The following is a 21,952-nucleotide window of genomic DNA, read 5'->3' on the forward strand; positions in this document are numbered from 1 at the left end:
TCTTGTCTGGTTGCTTTAGAACAGTTGACATTCCCACGGTTTACATAAAACTAGAACCTTTTATGTTGCATTGAATATTTAATCATCTGTGCACATACGTATCCTTTCAATCTTCAGTCCTTTTCTTAAACAAATATTTGTCCAGTTCCTTTGAAAACAGATAATCATACAGCATTAACTATTTTAGATAGCAATCCGTGAGGATAAGCTTTTTCTATCTTGGGTTCTGCCATTATTGCATTTATAAGATGTAATATAGTAATACTTTTTAAATAAGACAACCTGTTTACATCTACATCCAGCACATGTTTTAACATTTTAAAAATCTGAATTGTGATCCCTTCAACCTCTAATGAAGCCAGTGCAGAAAAGGAGGACAGTGGGGAGGGTGCTTGAGGAGGGGGGAAGGATAGCATTTGAGGGGATATTTCACAGGGTGAAGGAAAGCAGGTGGATGAAATATTTCATGAGGTAAGAACTCTAAGCAGATGAGACAATTAGAGATTAGAATTGGAATTAAAGCATAGGGATTAATTTTACAATGCTAGCAGGGAATATTGCCTGCGTGAAGCCAATATCAATATCGGTCTGTGATTTTGCAGCCATTTGATGGTTGGAAAGTTGTGGTAATGTGTACCTGTGCTTAAACTAGTAAGTCTCCCCTTCTGTAAAGTCACTTCAACAGATTGCATTTACTATCAAATAGCTGACCCATTGGTGAATACACTGTGGATGATAAAGTAGTTTAGTTGTGGTGCTTTAGCAATAAATGATCATCTATTTTTCATATGTACGATATCCTTGACTTTACCTGAAATTCATATTTTATGTATGCTTGTTATTTTATTATTCTGCAGTTATTTATCATTTGCAGCTAGATTTAAGTGGCTCATATGCCCTACAATAAATATTTAAAAGACACAGCAGTTTGAAAAATAGAAGTTTCACTATTAGTGCCAGAGAATGCTGCTCTGAGTTTAAGGATTTGGCATGCTGTCAGGGGCTGTAAAAACAGGTCTCCATTACTCCAGCCTGTCCAATACTTGTCTGTGGAGCGCTTGAGATTAGGTGCATGATAGAAAATGCACGATTTCATCTCTATAATCTTTCACCTTGTCCAGCAGTAAGTATAAATAAACACACAGGATAAGGGCTGCCAATAAAATATTCAGAAAATACCCTTGATTCTCATAATGAATGGACACGGCAGGTTCCATACATCACCAGTGATCCAAAAATACAACCCACAAATGTAGTTTTTAAAATAACAGATTTTGAAATATTTGTACATTAAAGTGAACACGCTAACTCCATCTCATGACCACTCTGAGTGGTTTTAGCTTCTCGCATGACATCATTAAGATAATTTTGTTTGAGGAGTTACACTATTAATGACACGCCACTGAGGGCAACTCATATTGATAACAATAATTGATAACAATTCATATTGATAACAATACGTGCATTCATGTTAGAGCTGTGTATTTAATTATCTGTTTAGGAAACTATTTCAATGACATGTCCAGAACCAATATGCACAGGTTGTAGCTCTTTTTTTTTAAATTTAAACTTGATCTGCCCATTCTGAATTGCTGTGCCTCATACCAGCTTTAGGTTCCTTCTTTCCATTATCCTTCAACAACTCCTTTGTGGACACTTCAGTTTCTTCAGCAACACTGTCACATTCTGCTGACTCTATGAGAGATTTATAGAGCAATAACTTGACACGAATCAACATGTTTAAATTACTGATAAAAACAAAAAGCTAAAAGCTACTGCGGATGCTGGAAATCCAAAACAAAGACAGAATTACCTGGAAAAACTCAGCAGGTCTGGCAGCATCGGCGGAGAAGAAATCAGTTAACGTTTCGAGCCTTCATGGCCCTTCGGCAGAACTGGAGCATAGTTAGAAGAAGGGAGAAATATAAATTGGTTTAAGGTGGGTGGGGGGGGGGGGGGTGGTGGGGGTGGGGAGAGACACATTGAGGGTGTGGTGATTGTGGAGATGAGCAGATAATCAAAAGATGTCACAGACAAAAGGGTCAAAGAGGTGTTGAAGGTGGTGGTATTTGTCTGAGAAAAGTGCTAATTAAGAATGGAAGACAGGATATTCAAAGTACAGCTCTAGTGGGGGTGGGGTGGAAAGACTAAAGGTTTTAGTTTTAGATTTAAAAATAATGGAAATAGGTGGGGAAAGAAGAATCTATATAAATTATTGAAAAAAAAAGCCAGGGTGGGGGGGGAAGAAACGGGGTGGGGATGGGGGGAGGGGGAGTTTAAGATCTAAAGTTGTTGAATTCAATATTCAGCCCGGAGGGCTGTAAAGTGCCTAGTCGGAAGATGAGGTGCTGTTCCTCCAGTTTGCGTTGGGCTTCACTGGAACAATGCAGCAAGCCAAGGACAGACATGTGGGCAAGAGAACAGGGTGGAATGTTAAAATGGCAAGCGACAGGGAGGTTTGGGTCTTTCTTGCGGACAGACCGCAGGTGTTCCGCAAAACGGTCGCCCAGTTTGCGTTTGGTCTCTCCAATGTAGAGGAGACCGCATTGGGAGCAACGAATGCAGTAGACTAAGTTAGGGGAAATGCAAGTGAAATGCTGCTTCACTTGAAAGGAGTGTTTGGGCCCTTGGACGGTGAGGAGAAAGGAAGTGAAGGGGCAGGTGTTGCATCTTCTGCGTGGGCATGGGAAGGTGCCATAAGTGGGGGTTGAGGAGTAGGGGGTGATGGAGGAGTGGACCAGGGTGTCCCGGAGGGAACGATCCCTACGGAATGCCATCAGGGGGGGTGAAGGGAAGATGTGTTTGGTGGTGGCATCATGCTGGAGTTGGCGGAAATGGCGGAGGATGATCCTTTGAATGCGGAGGCTGGTGGGGTGATAAGTGAGGACAAGGGGGACCCTATCATGTTTCTGGGAAGGAGGAGAAGGCATGAGGGAGGATGCGCGGGATATGGGCCGGACACGGTTGAGGGCCCTGTCAACGACCGTGGATGGAAAACCTCGGTTAAGGAAGAAGGGGGACATGTCAGAGGAGCTGTTTTTGAAGGTAGCGTCATCAGAACAGATGCGACGGAGGCGAAGGAACTGAGAGAATGGGATGGAGTCTTTACAGGAAGCGGGGTGTGAGGAGCTGTAGTCGAGGTAGCTGTGGGAGTCGGTAGGCTTGTAATGGATATTGGTGGACAGTCTATCATCAGAAATTGAGACAGAGAGGTCAAGGAAGGGAAGAGAAATGTCAGAGATGGACCATGTGAAGATGATGGAGGGGTGGAGATTGGAAGCAAAATTAATAAATTTTTCCAGGTCCCGACGAGAGCATGAAGCAGCACCGAAGTAATCATCGATGTACCGGAGAAAGAGTTGTGGGAGGGGGCCGGAGTAGGACTGGAACAAGGAATGTTCCACATACCCCATAAAGAGACTTATTCAACCCTCCGGGCTGAATATTGAATTCAACAACTTAAGATCTTAAACTCCCCCTCCCCCCATCCCCACCCCGTTTCTTTCCCCGCGCCCCCCCCCCGCTTTTTTTTTCAATAATTTATATATATTCTTCTTTCCCCACCTATTTCCATTATTTTTAAATCTAAAACTAAAACCTTTAGTCTTTCCACCCCACCCCCACAAGAGCTGTACTTTGAATATCCTGTCTTCCATTCTTAATTAGCACTTTTCTCAGACAAATACCACCACCTTCAACACCTCTTTGACCCTTTTGTCTGTGACATCTTTTGATTATCTGCTCATCTCCACAATCACCACACCACACCCTCAATGTCTCTCTCTCCACCCCCCCCCCACCCACCTTAAACCAATTTATATTTCTCCCTTCTTCTAACTATGCTCCAGTTCTGCCGAAGGGCCATGAAGGCTCGAAACGTTAACTGATTTCTTCTCCGCCGATGCTGCCAGACCTGCTGAGTTTTTCCAGGTAATTCTGTTTTTGTTTTTGTTTAAATTACTGTGCCACTGGACCACTTCAATAATTTCCAGCAAACCATTGTGTGAAAACTTACAAAAAGGAACGTGTTAACTAATTCATTGTTTATGTTGCCACCCCGCACCCCCTCCTCCCCCTCCGACTGGAGATAGGAATGACATTTCCTTCATGGATTTTCAGGTTAAAACATTTAAAAGGAATTCAAGTATTTTATGCATCGTGCTTGCCGGATAGATCAGTGTGTCAGACCTGGTCAATTGCTTTGCAGCCATGTTTTTTTTAATATACATGATACAAGGACAATTGAAAAAGAGACATGTGTTACATGGTGATTGGTGGGACTGAATACAGATGCGTAGTAATGTATAGAATCTTATTGGCTGAGACTTTTGATTTGGTTTTGCTTATTTGCCAGATGATGATACTATGGGAAACCTCGAAGGAGTGAAAGTGTTGACAGCCCCTGGATGATAATGGTACCAATGAAAGTATCTTTGGAGAGGAAAATTGAAGCATTTGTAAGCAAGTTGCAGCTTCTTTAGGGAAATGGTTTCAGGACCACTGATCCTGTACTGAGGATATCGAGTAGAAAGCACTTAGGGGGAAGTGGCAGTAGCACCTTCAGTTCAGTCATTGCTAAGTTAGCGCAGGAAGTGGCAGTGGCTTTGTGAAGGTTAACATTAGGTTTGAGGGAAGCATGAGGGATGGAATATAAGGCTTGATGGTAAGATTGTCTCTAACTATATCCACAGGGGGATACCACATACCAAACAAATCAGTTGCAGCTCCTTTATCATTTGTAGGAGGGAACAATTATTTTATTATCTCAGTCAAGGATGCTTCTTTATTTAGCAGCTCATGCTTATTTTATTTCTCTACTTTTTTCTGCCTCTTTTCCTTAAGTTGCCAACTATTATTGTTACATGCTTGCACAAGCATCAGTTGTCCTCAATTCCTTAGATAAAAGCAAAATACCTGCAGATGCTGGAAATCTGAAATAAAACAGAACATGCTTGAAAAACTCAGCAGGCCTGACAGCATCTGTGGAGAGAGAAACAGAGATAATGTTTCAAGTCCGTATGACCCTTCTTCAGAACTAAAGAGAAGTAGAACTGAGATGAAATTTATACTGTTTAAGGTGGGGGGGTGGGTGGAGCAGGTGAAGCTGGATAGAAGGTCAGGGATAGGTGGAGTCTCAGAAGAGATTGACAAAGATGTCATGGACCAAAATACAAAGGGAGTGTTAATGGTGGTGATAAGGGCTAAAGAAGGTGCGGGTAGTGGCATAAAGGTAAGCAAGCAAAATGTGTTAATAGCAGAACAAGGGTCAGCACTCTGTGAAAGAACAACATGGAACAAGTAACAGATGGCCCTTTGGGGTGGGGTGGGGGGGAAGAGGGTGGTGGTTGGGGAAAAAGCGATAGAAGAAGGAATAAAAAAGGGGATAAAAATGAATAAAAATATAAATAAATAAAAATAAAAATAAATAGATAAAAAATAAAAATATATTTTTACAAAAGAGATTAAAAAAAGGGTGAGGATGTTGGAGAGAGTTCACAATCTGAAGTTGTTGAACTCGATGTTAAGTCCAAAAGGCTGTAAAGTGCCTAATCGGAAGATGAGGTGTTGTTCTTCCAGTTTGCATTGGGCTTCACTGGAACATTGCAGCAGGCCAAGGACAGACATGTGGACATGAGAGCAGGATGGGGTGTTGAAATCGCAAACGACAGGAAGGTCTGGGTCATGCTTGCGGACAGACCGAAGGTGTTCCTCAAAGTGGTCACCCAGTTTGCGTTTGGTCTCCCCAATGTAGAGGAGACCACATTGGGAGCAGTAAATGCAGTAGACTAAATTGAAGGAGGTGCAAGTGAAGTGCTGCTTCACCTGAAACCTGAGTGTTTGGGCCTTTGGACGATGAGGAGGGAGGAGGTAAAGGGGCAGGTGTTGCACCTTCTGTGATTGCATGGGAAGGTGCCCTGGGAAGGGGATGAGGAGTTGGGGATGATGGAGGAGTGGACCAGGGTGTCCTGGAGGGAATAGTCCGTATCGAATGCTAAAGGAGAGGTGAGGAGAAGATGTGCTTGGTGATGGCATCATGCTGTAGTTGGCGGAAATGGCAGAGGATGATCCTTTGAATGCGGAGGCTGGTGGGGTGAAAAGTGAGGACAAGGAGCACCCTATCAAGGTTCTGGGAGGGAGAGGAAGGTGTGAGGGCAGAGGCACGGGAGATGGGTCGGACACGGCTGAGGGTCCTGTCAATCACTGTGGATGGGAAACCTCGGTTAAGGATGAAGGAAGACATGTCAGAAGCGTCATTTTGGAAAGTAGCATCATCAGAACAGATGCGACAGAGGTGAAGGAACTGAGAGAATGGGATGGAATCCTTACAGGAAGCAGGGTGTGAGCAGCTGTAGTCAAGGTAGCAGTGGGAGTCGATGGGCTTGTAATGAATATTGATGGACAGCCTATCACCAGAAATGGAGAGAGAGAAGTCAAGGAAGGGAAGAGTAGTGTCGGAGATGGACTATGTGAAGATGGTAGAAGGGTGGAAATTGGAAGCAAAATTGATCAATTTTTCCAGGTCCAGACAAGAGCAGGAAGTGGCACCAAAACATTCATCGATGTACCGAGAAAAGGGTTGTAGGAGGGGGCCTGAGTAGAACTGGAACAAGGAATGTTCCACATACCCCATAAAGAGACAGGCATAACTGGGGCCCATAGCCATGCCTTTTATTTGGAGGAAGTGAGAAAAGTTAAAGGAGAAATTGTTCAGTGAGAGACCAAGTTCAGCCAGATGGAGGAGAGTGGTGGTGGATGGGGATTGTTCAGGCCTCTGTTCAAGGAAGAAGCGGAGACCCCTCAGACCGTCCTTTTGGGGGATGGAGGTGTAGAGGGATTGGATGTCCATGGTGAAGAGGAGGCAGTTAGGGCCAGGAAACTGGAAATCGTTGATATGATGTAGAGCATCAGAGGAATCGCAGATGTAGGTGGGGAGAGACTGGGCAAGGGGAGAAAGGATGGAGTCAAGATAGGAAGAAATGAATTCCATGGGGCAGGAACAGGTTGACACAATCAGTCTACCGGGACAGTCCTGATTATGGATTTTGGGGAGGAGGTAGAAGCGGGCTGTCCAGGGTTGGGAGACTATGAGGTTGGAAGTTGTGGAGGGAAGATCTCCAGAGGAGATGAGGTCAGTGACCTTCAGTTGGAATCCATGTGGGGTAAGTCGGAGACGGAGACAGTCACTGAGGAAGGAAATATGGCTGTGAAAGCAGGTTTTGGTAAACACCTTGTTTACCAAAACAACCTGTTTACCAAAACACATTGTGCTTTCTTACCTTTATGCCACTATCAGCACCTTCTTTAGCCCTTACCACTACCATTAACACTCCCTTTGTCTTTTTGTCCATGACATCTTTGTCAACCTCTCCTTAGCCCCCACCTATTGCTGGCCTCCTATCCAGCTTCACCTTCATCCAGCTTCATCCCCCACTATCAACATCTTAGGGGTTACCATTGACCAGAAATTGAACTGGACTAGCCATATAAGTACAGTGGATGCAAGAGAAGGTCAGAGGCTAGGAATCCTGCAACAAGGAACTCAACTCCTGACTCTCCAAAGCCTATCCACCATCTACAAGGCACAACTCAGAAGTGAGATGGAATACTCTCCATTTGCCTGGATGAGTCCAGCTCCAACAACACTCAAGGAGCTTGACACCATCCAGGACAAAGCAGTCTGCTTGATTGGCACCACATTCACAAATATTCACTCCCTCCACCACTGATGCACAGTAGCAGCAGTGTGTACCACCTACAAGATGCACTGCAGGAATTCACCAAGGCTCCTTAGACAGCACCTTCCAAACCCACGAACACTACCAACTAAAAGGACAAGGGCAGCAGATACATGGGAACACCACCACCTAGCAGTTGCCCTCCAAGCCACTCACCACTCTGAATTGGAAATATATTGCCATTCCTCCACTGTCGCTGGGCCAAAATCCTGGCCCAGCCAGCGAAGCCCACATCCCCTGAATGAATGAAAAAAACCCTGCTCCACCCACCCCCTTAAACAGCGTGAATTTCATCTCATTTCTACTTCTCTTTAGCTCTGAAGAAAAGTCATACGGACTTGAAACATTAATTCTGTTTCTCTCTCGACAGTTGCTGCCAGACCTGCTGAGTTTTTTCAGCATTTTCTGTCTTCAATTCCTTGCCTGTGTAGCCATCCTTTATAGGAGCCAAAACAATGAGTGTTGACTAAGTTGAACCTTGCAAATCAGTCTAATCCTGTTCTCACTTAGCATCCACATAAGCAAAATTCCCAGGTGGATAAATGAATTGGAAACTCTGGCTGATTTCTTTTCCTCTCTAGACAAGGGACATTGAGACCTGTTACCCTTACCACTGCCCTGATTGCGATAAGCTAACTCAGTATAGACGAGTCAACCATTTTTAATTTCAATTATTTATCATTGTTATTTGATATAATTGCTCTACAGCTTCAATAGTGCAAGGAAAGGGTCTGAGAATAGATTATATTTATGACTCAAGAATTTCTAACTATGGAAAACTAAGAAAAAGACTTGCATTAATATAGCACTTGCCATGAACTCAAAATCCCAAAGCACCTTAAAGTCAATTAAAGTATTTTTGAAGTCCAGTCAATGTGGAGAGCCAATTTATGCACAGCAAAGTTCCACAAAAAGCAATGTGATATATAACCATATAATCAGTTTAATGATTTTGGTTGAGGGTCACTGTTGGCCAGGCAACCAGGGAGAACTTCCCTGCTCTCCTTGAAATAGTGCAATGGGATCTTTTACATCCACCTGAAAGGGCAGATGGAGCCTCTGTTTAATGTCTTATCTGAAAGGCAACCCCTCCAACTGTGCAGCACTCCTTCAGTACTGCAGAGGAGTGTCGGCCTAGATTTTGTACTCAAGTCTCTGAAGTGTGACTTGAACCCGCAACCTTCTGACTCAGAGGTGAGAGTGTTACCCACTGAGCATACATCAGGCAAATAAAAAATATTGTTAAAATGTTATTTTGCAGTAATACCTACTTGAAGATGGGTCATACGGGTCTTCACAAGTATTCGCCCTGTGCAAATTGTTTATCGAATCAACAACATAAAGTTTGCTTTCACCATCCAAGTCAAAAAGGGCTAAATCCTTGAAGCTGTTCTGCATTTTCATCTGACATAAAAAGAAAATTATACAGCAATCTAAATTATAAATTTGTGGTAGTTTACCCTTGATACACAGGATTCTAATTCACACGGGGTTTTTTTTTACACTATTTCTGTATGCATATTATAATATTCTTTCAAATATAAAAAATAAGGCTTAGAGAGGCATCCAAGTCTCTTAAAAATCAAAGCCATGATAATATGTACATAAGCAAATTCTTCATCTTGAACTGAAATGTAAAAGTGACAAATTTCAAGCACGAATGGAGATTAGAACAGTTTTCTTCCCAACAAAGAGATATATGCAATAGATTTTCCATCAAAAGTAGAGAAAAGAGAAGGAAATCATGGGAGGGAGTATTTTTATTAAAAAGTAGCCCAACTCCTATTCAAATAAAGTCGTCATTTTTTACAAAATCTCTTATTTTCATTCGTATTTTTCAGTCCAGATAGACCCACCTATCGGGGAGACTGTAAGATTATCAGTGGGCATTCAGGATCCCAAAGATTGGCATCAAGAAAGATCCTCAATGCCAATCATAAGATGGTAAAGCCAGGAAAAGTTAGGCCTAACATTCCACAGGTTTGCACATAAATGAAAGTTTTAGTTTAACTTCACTCCAGCCAAAAAGGAGAATTCAGAGTATATATATGCAAAGGTCTAAACAGAAAGATGCTTCTGAATATTACCGTTCTTGCAGATTTTGTAAGTCTTATTTTTATAATTTTTCTCTTATTCCAAGCTCTCCCACCACCACCTCCCTACTTCTATCTTATCTATAGCTGTGGCACTTAAATAAGGGCTGATTCTCCAACGAGGTGATTCTGACAAAATATCTCAAAACTGCAAGCTCACAGCTTTGATGTCCTTGCCATTTCCTGAACCTTTATATTTCTACCTTAGTCCCTCACTGCTATGTACAGAGGTCCTCTTGCTGATATCGACAATGCACCTTTCTATAGTTATGACACAAGACGGCTTCAATTAATTCTAACTTCCTTATAATGCTTAAATCAGTAAGTTTTCTATCCTGGTTTTTTTTTAAATTCATTCCTGGGATGAGAACTTCTTTGACATTTATTGCCCATCCCTAATTGCCCTGACCACCACTGCCTTCTTGAACTGCTGCAGTTCGATGTAGTATAATTGATGCAACTACGTGGCTTGCTAAGCCAGGGCAGTTAAGAGTGAACCACATTGCTGTTGGTCTGGAGCCATGTATAAGCCAGACCAGATAAAGATGGTAGATTTCCTCCCCTGACGGGCATTAGTGAACCCCAAGTGGAGTTTTGTGAACATTATTAAAGAGACTAGCATTTTTTTATATTCCAGACTTATTAATTGAATTTTAAATTCCCAGCTGCTGTGGGCTGGATTTGAGCTCCTGTGTCTAGACCATTAGTCCAGGTTTCTGGATTAGAGGAGTAGCCAGTAACTTTACCACTATGCTACTATTCCCTTACAAGAGCCCTGTTAATATCATCAAAGCTCACTACTTAGACCATTGTATTTTTGAAAAACAGAAATAGTGATACAAATTTGTAAGGATCTTGACTTTCTGAAGTGGATCTTGAATTTAATCTCTTCCTGTAAGGGTGATAATTTCATGAAAAACCGACGGCACTGCTCCCTCCTGAAGGTTAATAATTTTAATAATAATCATTTAAAAAATAAATCAAGCTTACTTTTCTTTTAAAAAAGAGGGCTGAACGATCGACCTTACTGCTATTAAATTAGCCATTCAAAACCATCAAATTCCCTAATGGCTAAAAGTATTACATATTTTGCTCTATTCCCCCTCCCCGAGCACAATCCAACTATCCCTCCACCCTTGAACCCTGCTTAGCCTGAAATCTGTACTTGGACTCAACACCTTGAGCTGGATTTTACATTGGGGGTGGTGGTCCCATCCCCACGCATAAAATCTGGGGGCAGCCATTAATGACCGACTGGCTGTTGATTTCCTTGAGGGAGTTCCACCTGGGAGAGCTGCCAACCAATTAGAGGCCAGCACTCTCCAGTACCAACAACGCCACTGGGAGCAGTGTCCTCTGCTGGTATTTCAGGCTGGCAGGCCTTAGCAAGGTGGAGGCGGGGGGCGGGGGGCTGGGGGCGGGGGGCGGTTGCAGGGAGGTGGGGTAGCCAGGGTAGGTAGGCTAAAGAGGAGGGGAACTGGGCCCTGAGTGAAAACTTTTGGGTGGGCCCAAGGGACCTGTTAAGTGGACACCACCCCTACATTGCCCGTCACAGCATGCGCAGTGAAAGCTTACCATCAGTGGCAGGATTAGACCCTTAGGTAACCATTAATCACTTAGTGGCCTCAATTAGTCCACGTGCGGGCAATGACCCAACTGATACCCACCGCTGGTAACATTGCAGTGTGGCTGGGCGGGCGGATAGAATTGTGCCAGAGCATTTATTGCAACCCTCTGCCAACCTACTGCCAAGGTGCCATCAAATCCAGCCGCACATTTGCAATGCCGCACGAGATCAACCAATTATACAAAATAGTTTGTTAAATTATCCACACTTTACATGTCTTAAGAAAATGACTGCTGTTCCAGCAGCTCCAGTTGGGCCATAAAAGTTTCAGCATTTGTATTCTGCTGAAATTAGAGCTTACTTGACAGCTAAGTTTAACCCTCCCATTTGATTATTGCTCTTCTATTATGGGTCTAGATAATTCGTGAATTGAGTGGAAACCCCACAGCAGTGAGAGTTTTAATTAACCAAGAACAAAATTTGATCTTTTCCATGACATAAAGCTGAAAGCGTTACCTGATTGGAGATGTTTTTTAAAAATATATAAATAAACCCATGTGGAGGCTTTGGGGAATCACGAGTTGGGTAATTTTTTAAAAATACATACTGTACTTCTTAAAATCAAATTTAACAACAATTTCCAGAGTCACTGTCCTAATCTGTATGCTTCAGGACTTTTGCTCATTTTAAACTTTTGTTTTACTAATTAACTTTGAGTAATCTGATATTAAATTGAAAATTAATGAACCAAAGTCTCGGTTGCTGTTTAGTCTCCATTTGTTACTTGAAGGGTAGTTAAGATCCAGCGTCTTAATTATAGCAGTCACTACTCACGCCACTGTCACCAAAAATAAAATTTACTTACCAGGCTTTATTATGAATCTAATGAAATTCTGTGAAGCACAAATCAAACCAATGGGTTATTAGAGCTACCCAGGAAACTTACAAAATTAAGGCAATATTTTAATTTAAAAAGCATACTACTTGAAATTCCCTTCACTGAAACAGAACTGCATCGGACCTGCGGTGCAATTCAGGCAAGCAACTCTCAACAATCTAAATATAGATCTGACCACATTAAGTACTCAGGTTTCCAAATTTTAAAATATCAAATTAACATGGGAATATCCACAGGGTCATTATCGCAGCATATAATTCTATATAATTTATCATTAAAAAGTTTTTAAGTGCAACTTCTGATTTTATATAAAATAAAAATTAATGACATAACAGCCCAACAGCATCTTTGTGTATAGCTACATCTCAAGGGAAACTGTGACCTGTATTTTTACCAGAAGGAAATATTCATCTTTTAATGTTGTTTGCTGGTTCCAAAAGTCCCCGAGTCTGATGTGATTGCGCTGACTGGCAAGCTAATGATTAAAAATGTTTTAAGCAGAATCAATCAAACTAGTCACAGAGATCAATGGACTAGACTTACTGGTGAAATTTTGTTTTATCACATTGAACTGAAAATTTTGTTTTATCACATTGAAAGATAGTCCCATACAGTGTGTAAGCAAACTGAAATTAGCCATCGTTCCCACACCAAAACTGGTAAAATTGGGGCTGAAACACACTTGCAAAAATTAGAGTTCTTTAGAACAACTACTGAATTTGGTTTACTCATGTTGGAAAAAAATGTGCAATATCAAGAAATCCAAGTACTTAAAAAATGTCCCTTATAATGGTCGGCTGGGAGTCACACTGAGCTAACAGTAAAACATAGTTCAGAAACTTCTCAGTGCAACATTGCTTTTTTTTGATGATTAAACCCTACAAACAAATTATCAGCAGTCACAAGTAGTTTGTGTGAAATGCAAGTGCAAGTAGCAGAGACTTGCATCTAAATCAAGTCAGCCAAGCACATTTTAGTCCCAATTTTCAGTCTGAGCACAGCAGGAACAAAGTGATGGTGCACAAGACCACTGATCCCTTCCTGCTCCACTTGTCACATTTCATTTAGAGCCTTCACAAAGTGGGAGAGTAGAGGCAGCTGTGTGGAATGAAAAGTTAGGAAACTCTTTCGAGTTATCAACAGTCACAGATTGCAACTCTTTCGAGTACAATCACAGTTCTTGGTTTCCGGGAGTGGGACATGAACCCACAACCCTCTGATTCAAAGGCGAGGGTGCTATGACTGAGCCACAGCTGACACCTCATGAAAAGTTAGGAAGGTGCACTTGGAGAAGGTGGTTGTTATGCAAGTGTTAGGATGTGACATGAAATTGTTTTTAGTATTGGTGTGAAGGTGCTATGTTTGGGGTGAGAAAGGTTGGTGTTGCAGTGTGCCATTTTGGTTGGGTGCTGAAGTATATGATGGAGGGGAGGAAATTATTGGAAGAGAAATGGTGGTGAAAGGACTGTTGGCAGGTGTCGTTGAAAGACATGGAGAGATGAGCTGTAGTCACTCTTGAGATCATTGAAGCTCTTCCTACACTAAACCCAGTCCCCTGGGGGCAATGAAGCACCTCAGGCCAGCCTGCTAGTTAGTTGCACTGGTGATGATCCTGCAGTGAAGAGTGTCCCACTCCTTTCCCTGACGTCCTCCACCGTGACCTCCAAGGAGGTATCTGAAAAATTTGGAGCAGCCCTCCAACTCTTTACAACTGACAGAATTCTAGCAGTGTTGCCATAAAATTTGACAACCAGGAACACAATCTCATTTTAAGAAATGCATTCAGGCTTTAACTCATCCTCAGGTGACCCACTTTGAAATTGCACTGCAAAAACAGGTAGGCTGCCTGTTTTCTGATATGATCAGATGGGGATCCCACCAATCAGATTAAAATGAGGTCCACTTGTTAATTCACTTGGCCTTCACACTGGCATTACATGAGCTTGTCGCTTTCCTTACCTGCCCTGTGTTTAAAACAGAGATTTAGGATTCAGTGACAAGACAATTTTCCACTTTGCATTCATTGGACAGATGGTGGGCAGAAAACTCACTACATCCACCCAATGGCAGCAGGAGGCCCAAACTAATTGCTTTGTCAGGCTTCATTTGAAATTTGGGGAGCGCTGCCAGAACTAAACGTATCCCCATTTAGGCACCTTGCCCATTGGACAGGGGTATTCTTCATCGGGCTGCTGCTATTGAAAGGTAGCCTGCTCCTCTAAAATGGGTTGGAGCTTGAATTCAAATTCTGAGGAGATAAGCAGCCAGGGACCTCCAGCTTTTCAAATGGTGCTATGAAAGGCATTTGGTGAAACAGGTGAACAGCAGGACAGAGGCCCTGTTCCTCAGGGCCAGATCTCTAGCCAAATAGACAGAAAATCTCAGGTAGAAAAAAAAAATAAATTCTGATTTTTAACATCCAATGTTTCATGGGTCAGAGCTAGGTATTTACACCAATTCTAAGAGCTTTAATGGATAATACAGCACATAGGGATAGTGCAGTGTGTACCAATTCATGTGCACCATGGTATTTGTTGAGTTCACAATTCATTGAGTGGGCAGAGACCAGCAATACATGGCTGGAATCAAGGTTGCAGCAGCTTAGATAGATTATGACCAATGGCGAGGCATCATTGCAGTTTAGAGAGAAATTAGTGGTGAAGCAGCTATGAAGAAAAACAGCCATGGGTCAACAACATGGAACCATTCAAATAAAAAGCACAAGCCTTAAAACCTAAAATTTATTACAGTCCCTGAAAACTTGATATTTTAAACCTATGAGTCATGAAAATCACACACTGTTTTGTTGGTAAAGTTGCTTGGCATACTTGCTCATAGAATCGATTAAGCAGCATATGACTGCATGTATAAGTTAACAACAAAGTGGAGATCCAGCAGAAGTTTAAACTGAATTTTTAACTTTATAGCTCAGACTGCAGCTGATTTACTGTTGGACTGGCAAAGGACATTTGTTTAGAGTGTTCGACAGGCAGTGTTGTCTCCATGACAAAGGCAATCAAGTTTTTTTCATAAACAGAACTGGAAAACTGAAGCCATCAGCTATTTTTATTCAACTGACCCAACATGCAATTGTTCATTTGGTCTATTTTACACATTGACTCCTGGCCAATCAGCAATCCATGCACAATTTGCACCTAAAATTGCACCAGCTGAAGGTTTTCTCATGCTTCTAAATTACATGATGCAAGATGGCTTTCTGAGAAATCAGTATGCTCCCCTCCAGAATTGCATGTAGTTGCATTGCTACAGAAGTGGAAACTGCTTTGAAGTGTTATAAAGTTGATACCTACATCCTAAGTTAGCTAATTCAACAACAATAATTTACATTTATATAGCACCTTTAACATATCATACATACCAAGTGTTTCACAAGTTCTCAACCAAAATTTTCATCAAGTCAGAAGGTGATATCATAACAGATGACTAAAAGCTTGGTCAATTTTAAAGAATATCTTAAAAGAAAAAAAGTGATAGAGAAGCAGAGGTTTTGGGAAAGAATCCTGGAGTTTTGCGGAAAGGGAGCTGAAAGCACAGCCACCAACAGTGATGTGGTTAAAATCAGGGATGCACAAGATGCCAGAATTGGAGAAGCACAGAAATTCAGAAGGCATGCAGGGTTGGAGGAGGTTACAGAGATAAGAATAGGTGAGGCTATGAATGGATTCAAAAACAAGGATGAGAATTTTAAAACTATGGTGTTGCCAGACTGGAAGCCAATGTAGGTCAGCAAGCACAGGCATGATGGGTGAACAGGATTTGATGCATGTTAAGTTACGGACAGCAGAGTTTTCAATGAGCTCAAGTTTATGTAGGATGGAAAATAGGAGGCCTGCTAGGAGAGTATTTGAATAGTCAAGCCAAGGAGGTAACAAAGGCATGGTTGAGTGTTTCAGTAGCAAGAAAGTTAAGGCAGAAACAAACAAGACCATCTGGCTCAGCTTTGCACAGAAAGAGGGTAGAAATCTGGGACCAGGAAACGGTTTGTGGAGGGGTCAAAGACAATGGATTCAGTTTTAATATTTGAGAAAATTTCTGTTTAACCAATACAGAATGCCAGACAAGCAGTTTGGCAAATCAGACAATGTTCAAGAGGTGGAGATATAGAGCCAAGTGTCACCAGCACGTGTCGATCCTGATGTGTTTTCGGATCACATTGCTGAGGGGTTGCATGTAGATGAAAAGAAAGCGGCCAAGGATAGATCCTCAAGAGACCGAGGTAACTCTGCAATTCTCTGGCTGATTCAATGGAAAGAATGAAATTAGGTAAGGGGGGTCCTACCTCACTGGACAATGGAGAAGTATTGGAGGAGGATGGTGTGGTCAACCAAGTCGAAGGCTGCAGATACGCCCAGAACAAGGAGAATGAAGTTTACCATGATCACAGTTACAGATCAAAACGGCTGTTTAAATACTGTGGCAGGATAAGAACATGACTGAGGTACCAAACAGAATCACAGGAAAAATAGGCATGGACCCAAAAGGCAACAACATTCAAGGACTTGAGAGTCCAGCTCACCCAGCATTGGATAGTGGCACTAAGGCCCATTGGTTTTGCGAAGATTCTCAAGAGATTCCATCCAAAATATCCAGAGATATACAGCAGAGTAGTTGCACTTTGAGTACTAATGTAGATTGTCTATTACTTAAAATTACATTGGAGCAATAGGCCAAAATTGATATCATCTCCTTGTGACAGTGTCAAAAAAATCCAGTTCTGATAAAATGCTAGACCAGAAAAGGTTAAAAGCTTCTCTCTCCATTAATGTTGTTTGAGCTGAGTGTTTCCAGTACTTTGCAGTAAAAAAACACCAGACATCTGCATTCATCATTGGAAGTGTTCCAGCAGTTACAAGAAAATGTGGATTTATGTTCCAATGGAGCAACTAAAAACTTGTTGAAACTGCATTTTGTACTTCAACTGACAAGAATTGAAGTGCTGCAGGACCAGCTATAGCTACATTTGGATGCAGAGAACAAAACATTGTGAGTATGTTTGAAGGTTGCCTTTTAACAGAATACCTGATACTTTTAATATATAAAAACCTTTGAAAACCTGAACATGGTCAATTTTAATTCTACTTGAATTGCTACATAAATAAAAACGTAGTTTGGGTCAGTTAGGATTTACAATTAAATATTCAGGAAAGAGGGGGAAAAAGGGAGTGTGGTATGGCTTAAACAACAAAAGCCAGCTAGACTAGTGATTTACCAACAGTTTAAAAGTAACAGCACAGAATTAGTGGACACTTGGAGGAAACAAGTGAAACAAAATGGTAAGATTTCTAGAAGGTAAGCCATTTTTGACCCACTTCATAGAAATGGCTGAAGAAATAAGGATAAAAGAGATGCAGGTTTTTTGTTTTAAAAAAGGATTAAAAAAGACACCAATAAGTCAGCATGCAAAAGGAATGTTGGGCGGAGGAAGAAAGTAGGGGTAAAGGGAAGTTTTTTTTTAAATCACTGGGACGTGTGATAGTCCACATGCTGTGTTCAGCTGTTAATAATCGGAATCATAAAAAATGCTGGAAATACGCAGGCAGCATTTGTGAAGAGAGAAACGGAGTTAGTGTTGCAGGTCGATGACCTTTCATCAGAACTGGGGGAAGTTAGAAATGTAATAGGTTCAGTCTGCAAGCATGACCGAGTTTCCAGTGGTCTTATTTTAATTCAGCACCCTGCTCCCATCTGTCCTTGGTCAACTGCACTGTTCCAGTGAAGCTCAACACAAGCTTGAGGAATGCCACCTCATCTTTCAATAAGGTACTTTTTCAGCCTTCTGAACGAGAGTTCAACAATTTCAGGCCATAAATCGCTGCCCCAATTTATTTCCTTTTGCTAGTTTGTCTCTTATTTTTAACTTGGTCAGCAGCACACCTGCTCTAGTCACACTTTCTTATCCCATTCCCTCTGGCCCTGGAAGAGGGTCTTTCAATCTGTCTTTCATCCTATTACAGACCTTTTTATCCTGGTCCCACCCACCTTGCTCAAAACCTATTATATCTGTAACTTTTCCCAGTTCTGATGAAAGGATGTAAGCCTGAAACATTAACTTTCTCTCCAAGGATGCTGCCTGACCAGAGTATTTCTAGCATTTTCTGTTTTTGATTTCCAATAAATGTAGCATTCTACTTTTAGAATCACAATCACATTTGGAAATGAGGGAATATTAATTTTGATAAATTGGTAGTTTAACAAATGTTAAAAAAACTGACAAAGTAGAAATGTAAAAAAAGTGACACAAAATATTAATTTTGGCATAATGAAATGGCACCTTAAAAGGCACTATAGTAAAACAAAGCAGAGGAATTTGTGTTCTGTCTAGGTTTCAGTTTACAATAGCAAGGAGATAAACGTCAAAAACTTGTACAAGATCTTATAGTGGAAGGTAGCTTGCAATTCTAGACAATGTAAAGCCAGTGAAAAAGAAGTGCAATTTAGTTTAACTAGGATATTTTCCATTATTCTTTCATGGGATGCTGTTGCCACTGGCAAGGCCAGCATTTGTTGCCTATCCCGAACTGCCCTTGAATTGACTTGCTAGGCTATTTCAGAGGACAGTTGAGTCCTTGGAGTCAAGTGGGCTAGATCAGGCAAGAATTGCAGATTTCCTTCCCTAAGACAGCATTCGTAAAGGAATGGGTTTTTTAAATGACAGATCAACAATAGTCTCAGTAATGGTGGGCATGACAGTTATCTTTATTCTCCCATTTAATGGAATTTAAAGTGCATGTGCTGCCATGTTAGGATTTGAATCAGTGCCACTAAAGCATTAGCCTGGTTCTCTGGCTTACAAATCCAGTGATTTAACCACCATCTCCCCAACCAACCAGGATTAAGGATATAGTTATTGATAGGGATTGGAGAAGTCTCAGCTTTTTTCATTAAACTGCAAAGTTTGGTATTACCTTCCCACAATCCTTCATAACAATATGAACTTGACATCAAAAAAGAGGTGTTAGGCGTCTTGAAGAATATTAAGGTGGATAAGTCCCCAGGGCCAGATGGGATCTACCCCAGAGTACTGAGGGAGGCAAGGGAGGAGATTGCTGGGGCCTTGACAGAAATCTTTGTATCCTCACTGGCTACGGGTGAGGTCCCAGAGGACTGGAGATTGGCCAATGTTGTTCCATTGTTTAAGAAGGGTAGCAGGGATAATCTAGGAAATTACAGGCTGGTGAGCCTTACGTCAGTGGTAGAGAAATTATTGGAGAAAATTCTTTGTGACAGGATTTACTACCATTTGGAAGCAAATGGGCGTATTAGTGAGAGGCAGCATGGTTTTGTGAAGGGGAGGTCGTGACTCACTAACTTGATCGAGTTTTTTGAGGAAGTGACAAAGGTGATCGACGATGGAAGGGCAGTGGGTGTTATCGACATGGATTTCAGTAAGGCCTTTGACAAGGTCCCTCATGGCAGACTGGTATAGAAGGTAAAAGTCACACGGGATCAGAGGTGAGCTGGCAAGATGGATACAGAATTGGCTTGGTCATAGAAGACAGGGTAGCAGTGGAAGGGTGCTTTTCTGAATGGAGAGCTGTGACTAGTGGTGTTCCGCAGGGATCAGTGCTGGGACCTTTGCTGTTTGTAGTATATGTAAATGATTGAGGAAAATGTAACTGGACGACACGAAGATTGGAGGATTTGCAGATAGTGAAGAAGATTGTCAAAGGATACAACAGGATATAGATCGGTTAGAGACTCGGGCGGAGAAATGGCAGATGGAGTTTAATCCGGACAAATGCGAGGTAATGCATTTTGGAAGGTCTAATACAGGTAGGAATTAGACAGTAAATGGTAGAACCCTTAAGTGCATCGATGGGCAGAGGGATCTGGGTGTACAGGTCCACAGGTCACAAAGTGGCAATGCAGGTGGATAAGGTAGTCAGGAAGGCATATGGCATGCTTGCCTTCATCAGCAGGGGTATTGAGTATAAAAGCTGGGAAGTCATGCTGCAGCTGTATAGAACCTTGGTTAGGCCACACTTGGAATATTGCGTGCAATTCTGGTCACCCCCAATACCAGAAGGAGAGGGTGCAGAGGAGGTTTACCAGGATGCTGCCTGGCCTGGAGGTTATTAGCTATGGGGAGAGGTTGGAGAATTGAGGGGCGACTTGATAGAAGTTTACAAAATTATGAGTGGCGTGGACAGAGTAGATAGTCAGAAGCTTTTTCCCCAGGGTGGAAGAGCCAATTACTAGGGGACACAAGTTTTCTCCTCTCACCTTAAATCTTAGAGATGTGCAGGGCAAGTTTTTTTTACGCACAGGGTAGTGAGTGTCTGGAATTTGCTGCCAGAGGAGGTGGTGGAAGCAGGTACGATAGTGGTGTTTAAGAGGCAGCTTGACAAATACATGAATAGGATGGGAATAGAGGGATACAGACCCCGTAAGTGCAAAATGTTTTAGTTTGACAGGCAATATGATCGGCGCAAGCTAGGAGGGCCGAAGGGCCTGTTCATGTGCTGTACTTTTCTTTGTTAGTCCATTTTGAACATGAGCATAATGCAGTGCAATTTCCATAATTGAAGTTGAAACCAGAAAGTGACATTTAAATAAGTGAGTTTTATATAAACTGCTTGTGAAATGTTATACACATTTAAACAAGCTGAAATCATAGAATTCAAGTTAATTTTGCTTCCATTTGCCACTGTATAGAAGCTCCAATTCTTGTCCATTCATATCAAATTACACCTCAAAGCACGTTCCAGAAAAGTACAGGTGTGCGTGCCAGTGCTTGCAACTAGGTTAATGACCATGGACAAGGGTATTCAACTCCTATGGAGTCCAATTAGGTGCAAAATCTCCTGCAACTCATGACTAATTCTCCACACTTAAATTAATGAGATTGGATGACAAAAAGCCTGTTGTTCTTGGTTACCTTTTCATTCATTTCCCTATTGCAAGTGCAATGATTAAAATTGAGCACAAACGCATGGCAATTTTGGTCAGCCCATACTATGGCCCTTCATAATCATTAGAACTATGCTCATGTCAGTTTAACTTAATACATCAAATCCTCATTTGAAACAGAATTAATATACTTTTAAGGCTCTAAACCTTTACCTACCTCATCTTCCCCTCCACCTCCCAGCAAAAGACTGTTGGTAGATGGTCACTTAATGTTAATGTCAGTTAAGGTGGCTTTTCAATTTCACCTAATTTACTGAACTGGATTTGTAACATGCCTACTGTTTTATCCAAATAAAAGGTAAACACCAGACACTCAATTGCCACTCACGACAATCAACAATACATTTTTGTTCTCTGCTGCTGGAGATGCTGAAAAAGCTACATTTACTGCCCATTCCTCAGCCCTTCGATGTAATGGGTCTTCCTAAAATATTGCAATCCCCAGTAAATGGTGCTCAATAGACAAGTCAAAGACATCAGCCCAGTAACAATGAAGGAACAGCAATATGTTCAAGTGTGCCTTGGAGGAAATGTCCCCATGACATTACAGCTATTGTCCTTCTCTATAGTAGGAAAGTGCATATAACATTTGATGTGAGGACAAGACTTTTCAGAGATACCAACTAGTTTTCCACTAAAGAATGAATGAATGCATTTAATGGGTTTTCCAAAATCTTTCAATTTATGAAAAAAAAAACTTAAGTCAGTTGATCAGCACAATTGCCAG

General features: G+C 41.7%; 1 protein-coding gene across 1 annotated transcript in view; it reads right to left on the reverse strand.

Annotated features, from left to right (window-relative positions):
• Positions 1–12,326, reverse strand: part of LOC144696819 (uncharacterized) — a 34,450-nt gene extending 22,124 nt beyond the window's left edge. The window contains exons 1-3 of the mRNA XM_078568566.1: positions 12,262–12,326; positions 9,008–9,140; positions 1,606–1,695 (exon numbers count right to left, since the gene is read on the reverse strand). Of these exons, the coding sequence (XP_078424692.1) occupies positions 1,606–1,695; positions 9,008–9,140 (223 nt within the window). The 5' untranslated portion in view covers positions 12,262–12,326. The remainder of the gene's footprint in view (positions 1–1,605; positions 1,696–9,007; positions 9,141–12,261) is intronic.
• Positions 12,327–21,952: the final 9,626 nt, after the last annotated feature.

Source organism: Cetorhinus maximus, chromosome 22 (assembly GCF_964194155.1).
Source record: "Cetorhinus maximus chromosome 22, sCetMax3.hap1.1, whole genome shotgun sequence".
NCBI lineage: Eukaryota > Metazoa > Chordata > Chondrichthyes > Lamniformes > Cetorhinidae > Cetorhinus > Cetorhinus maximus.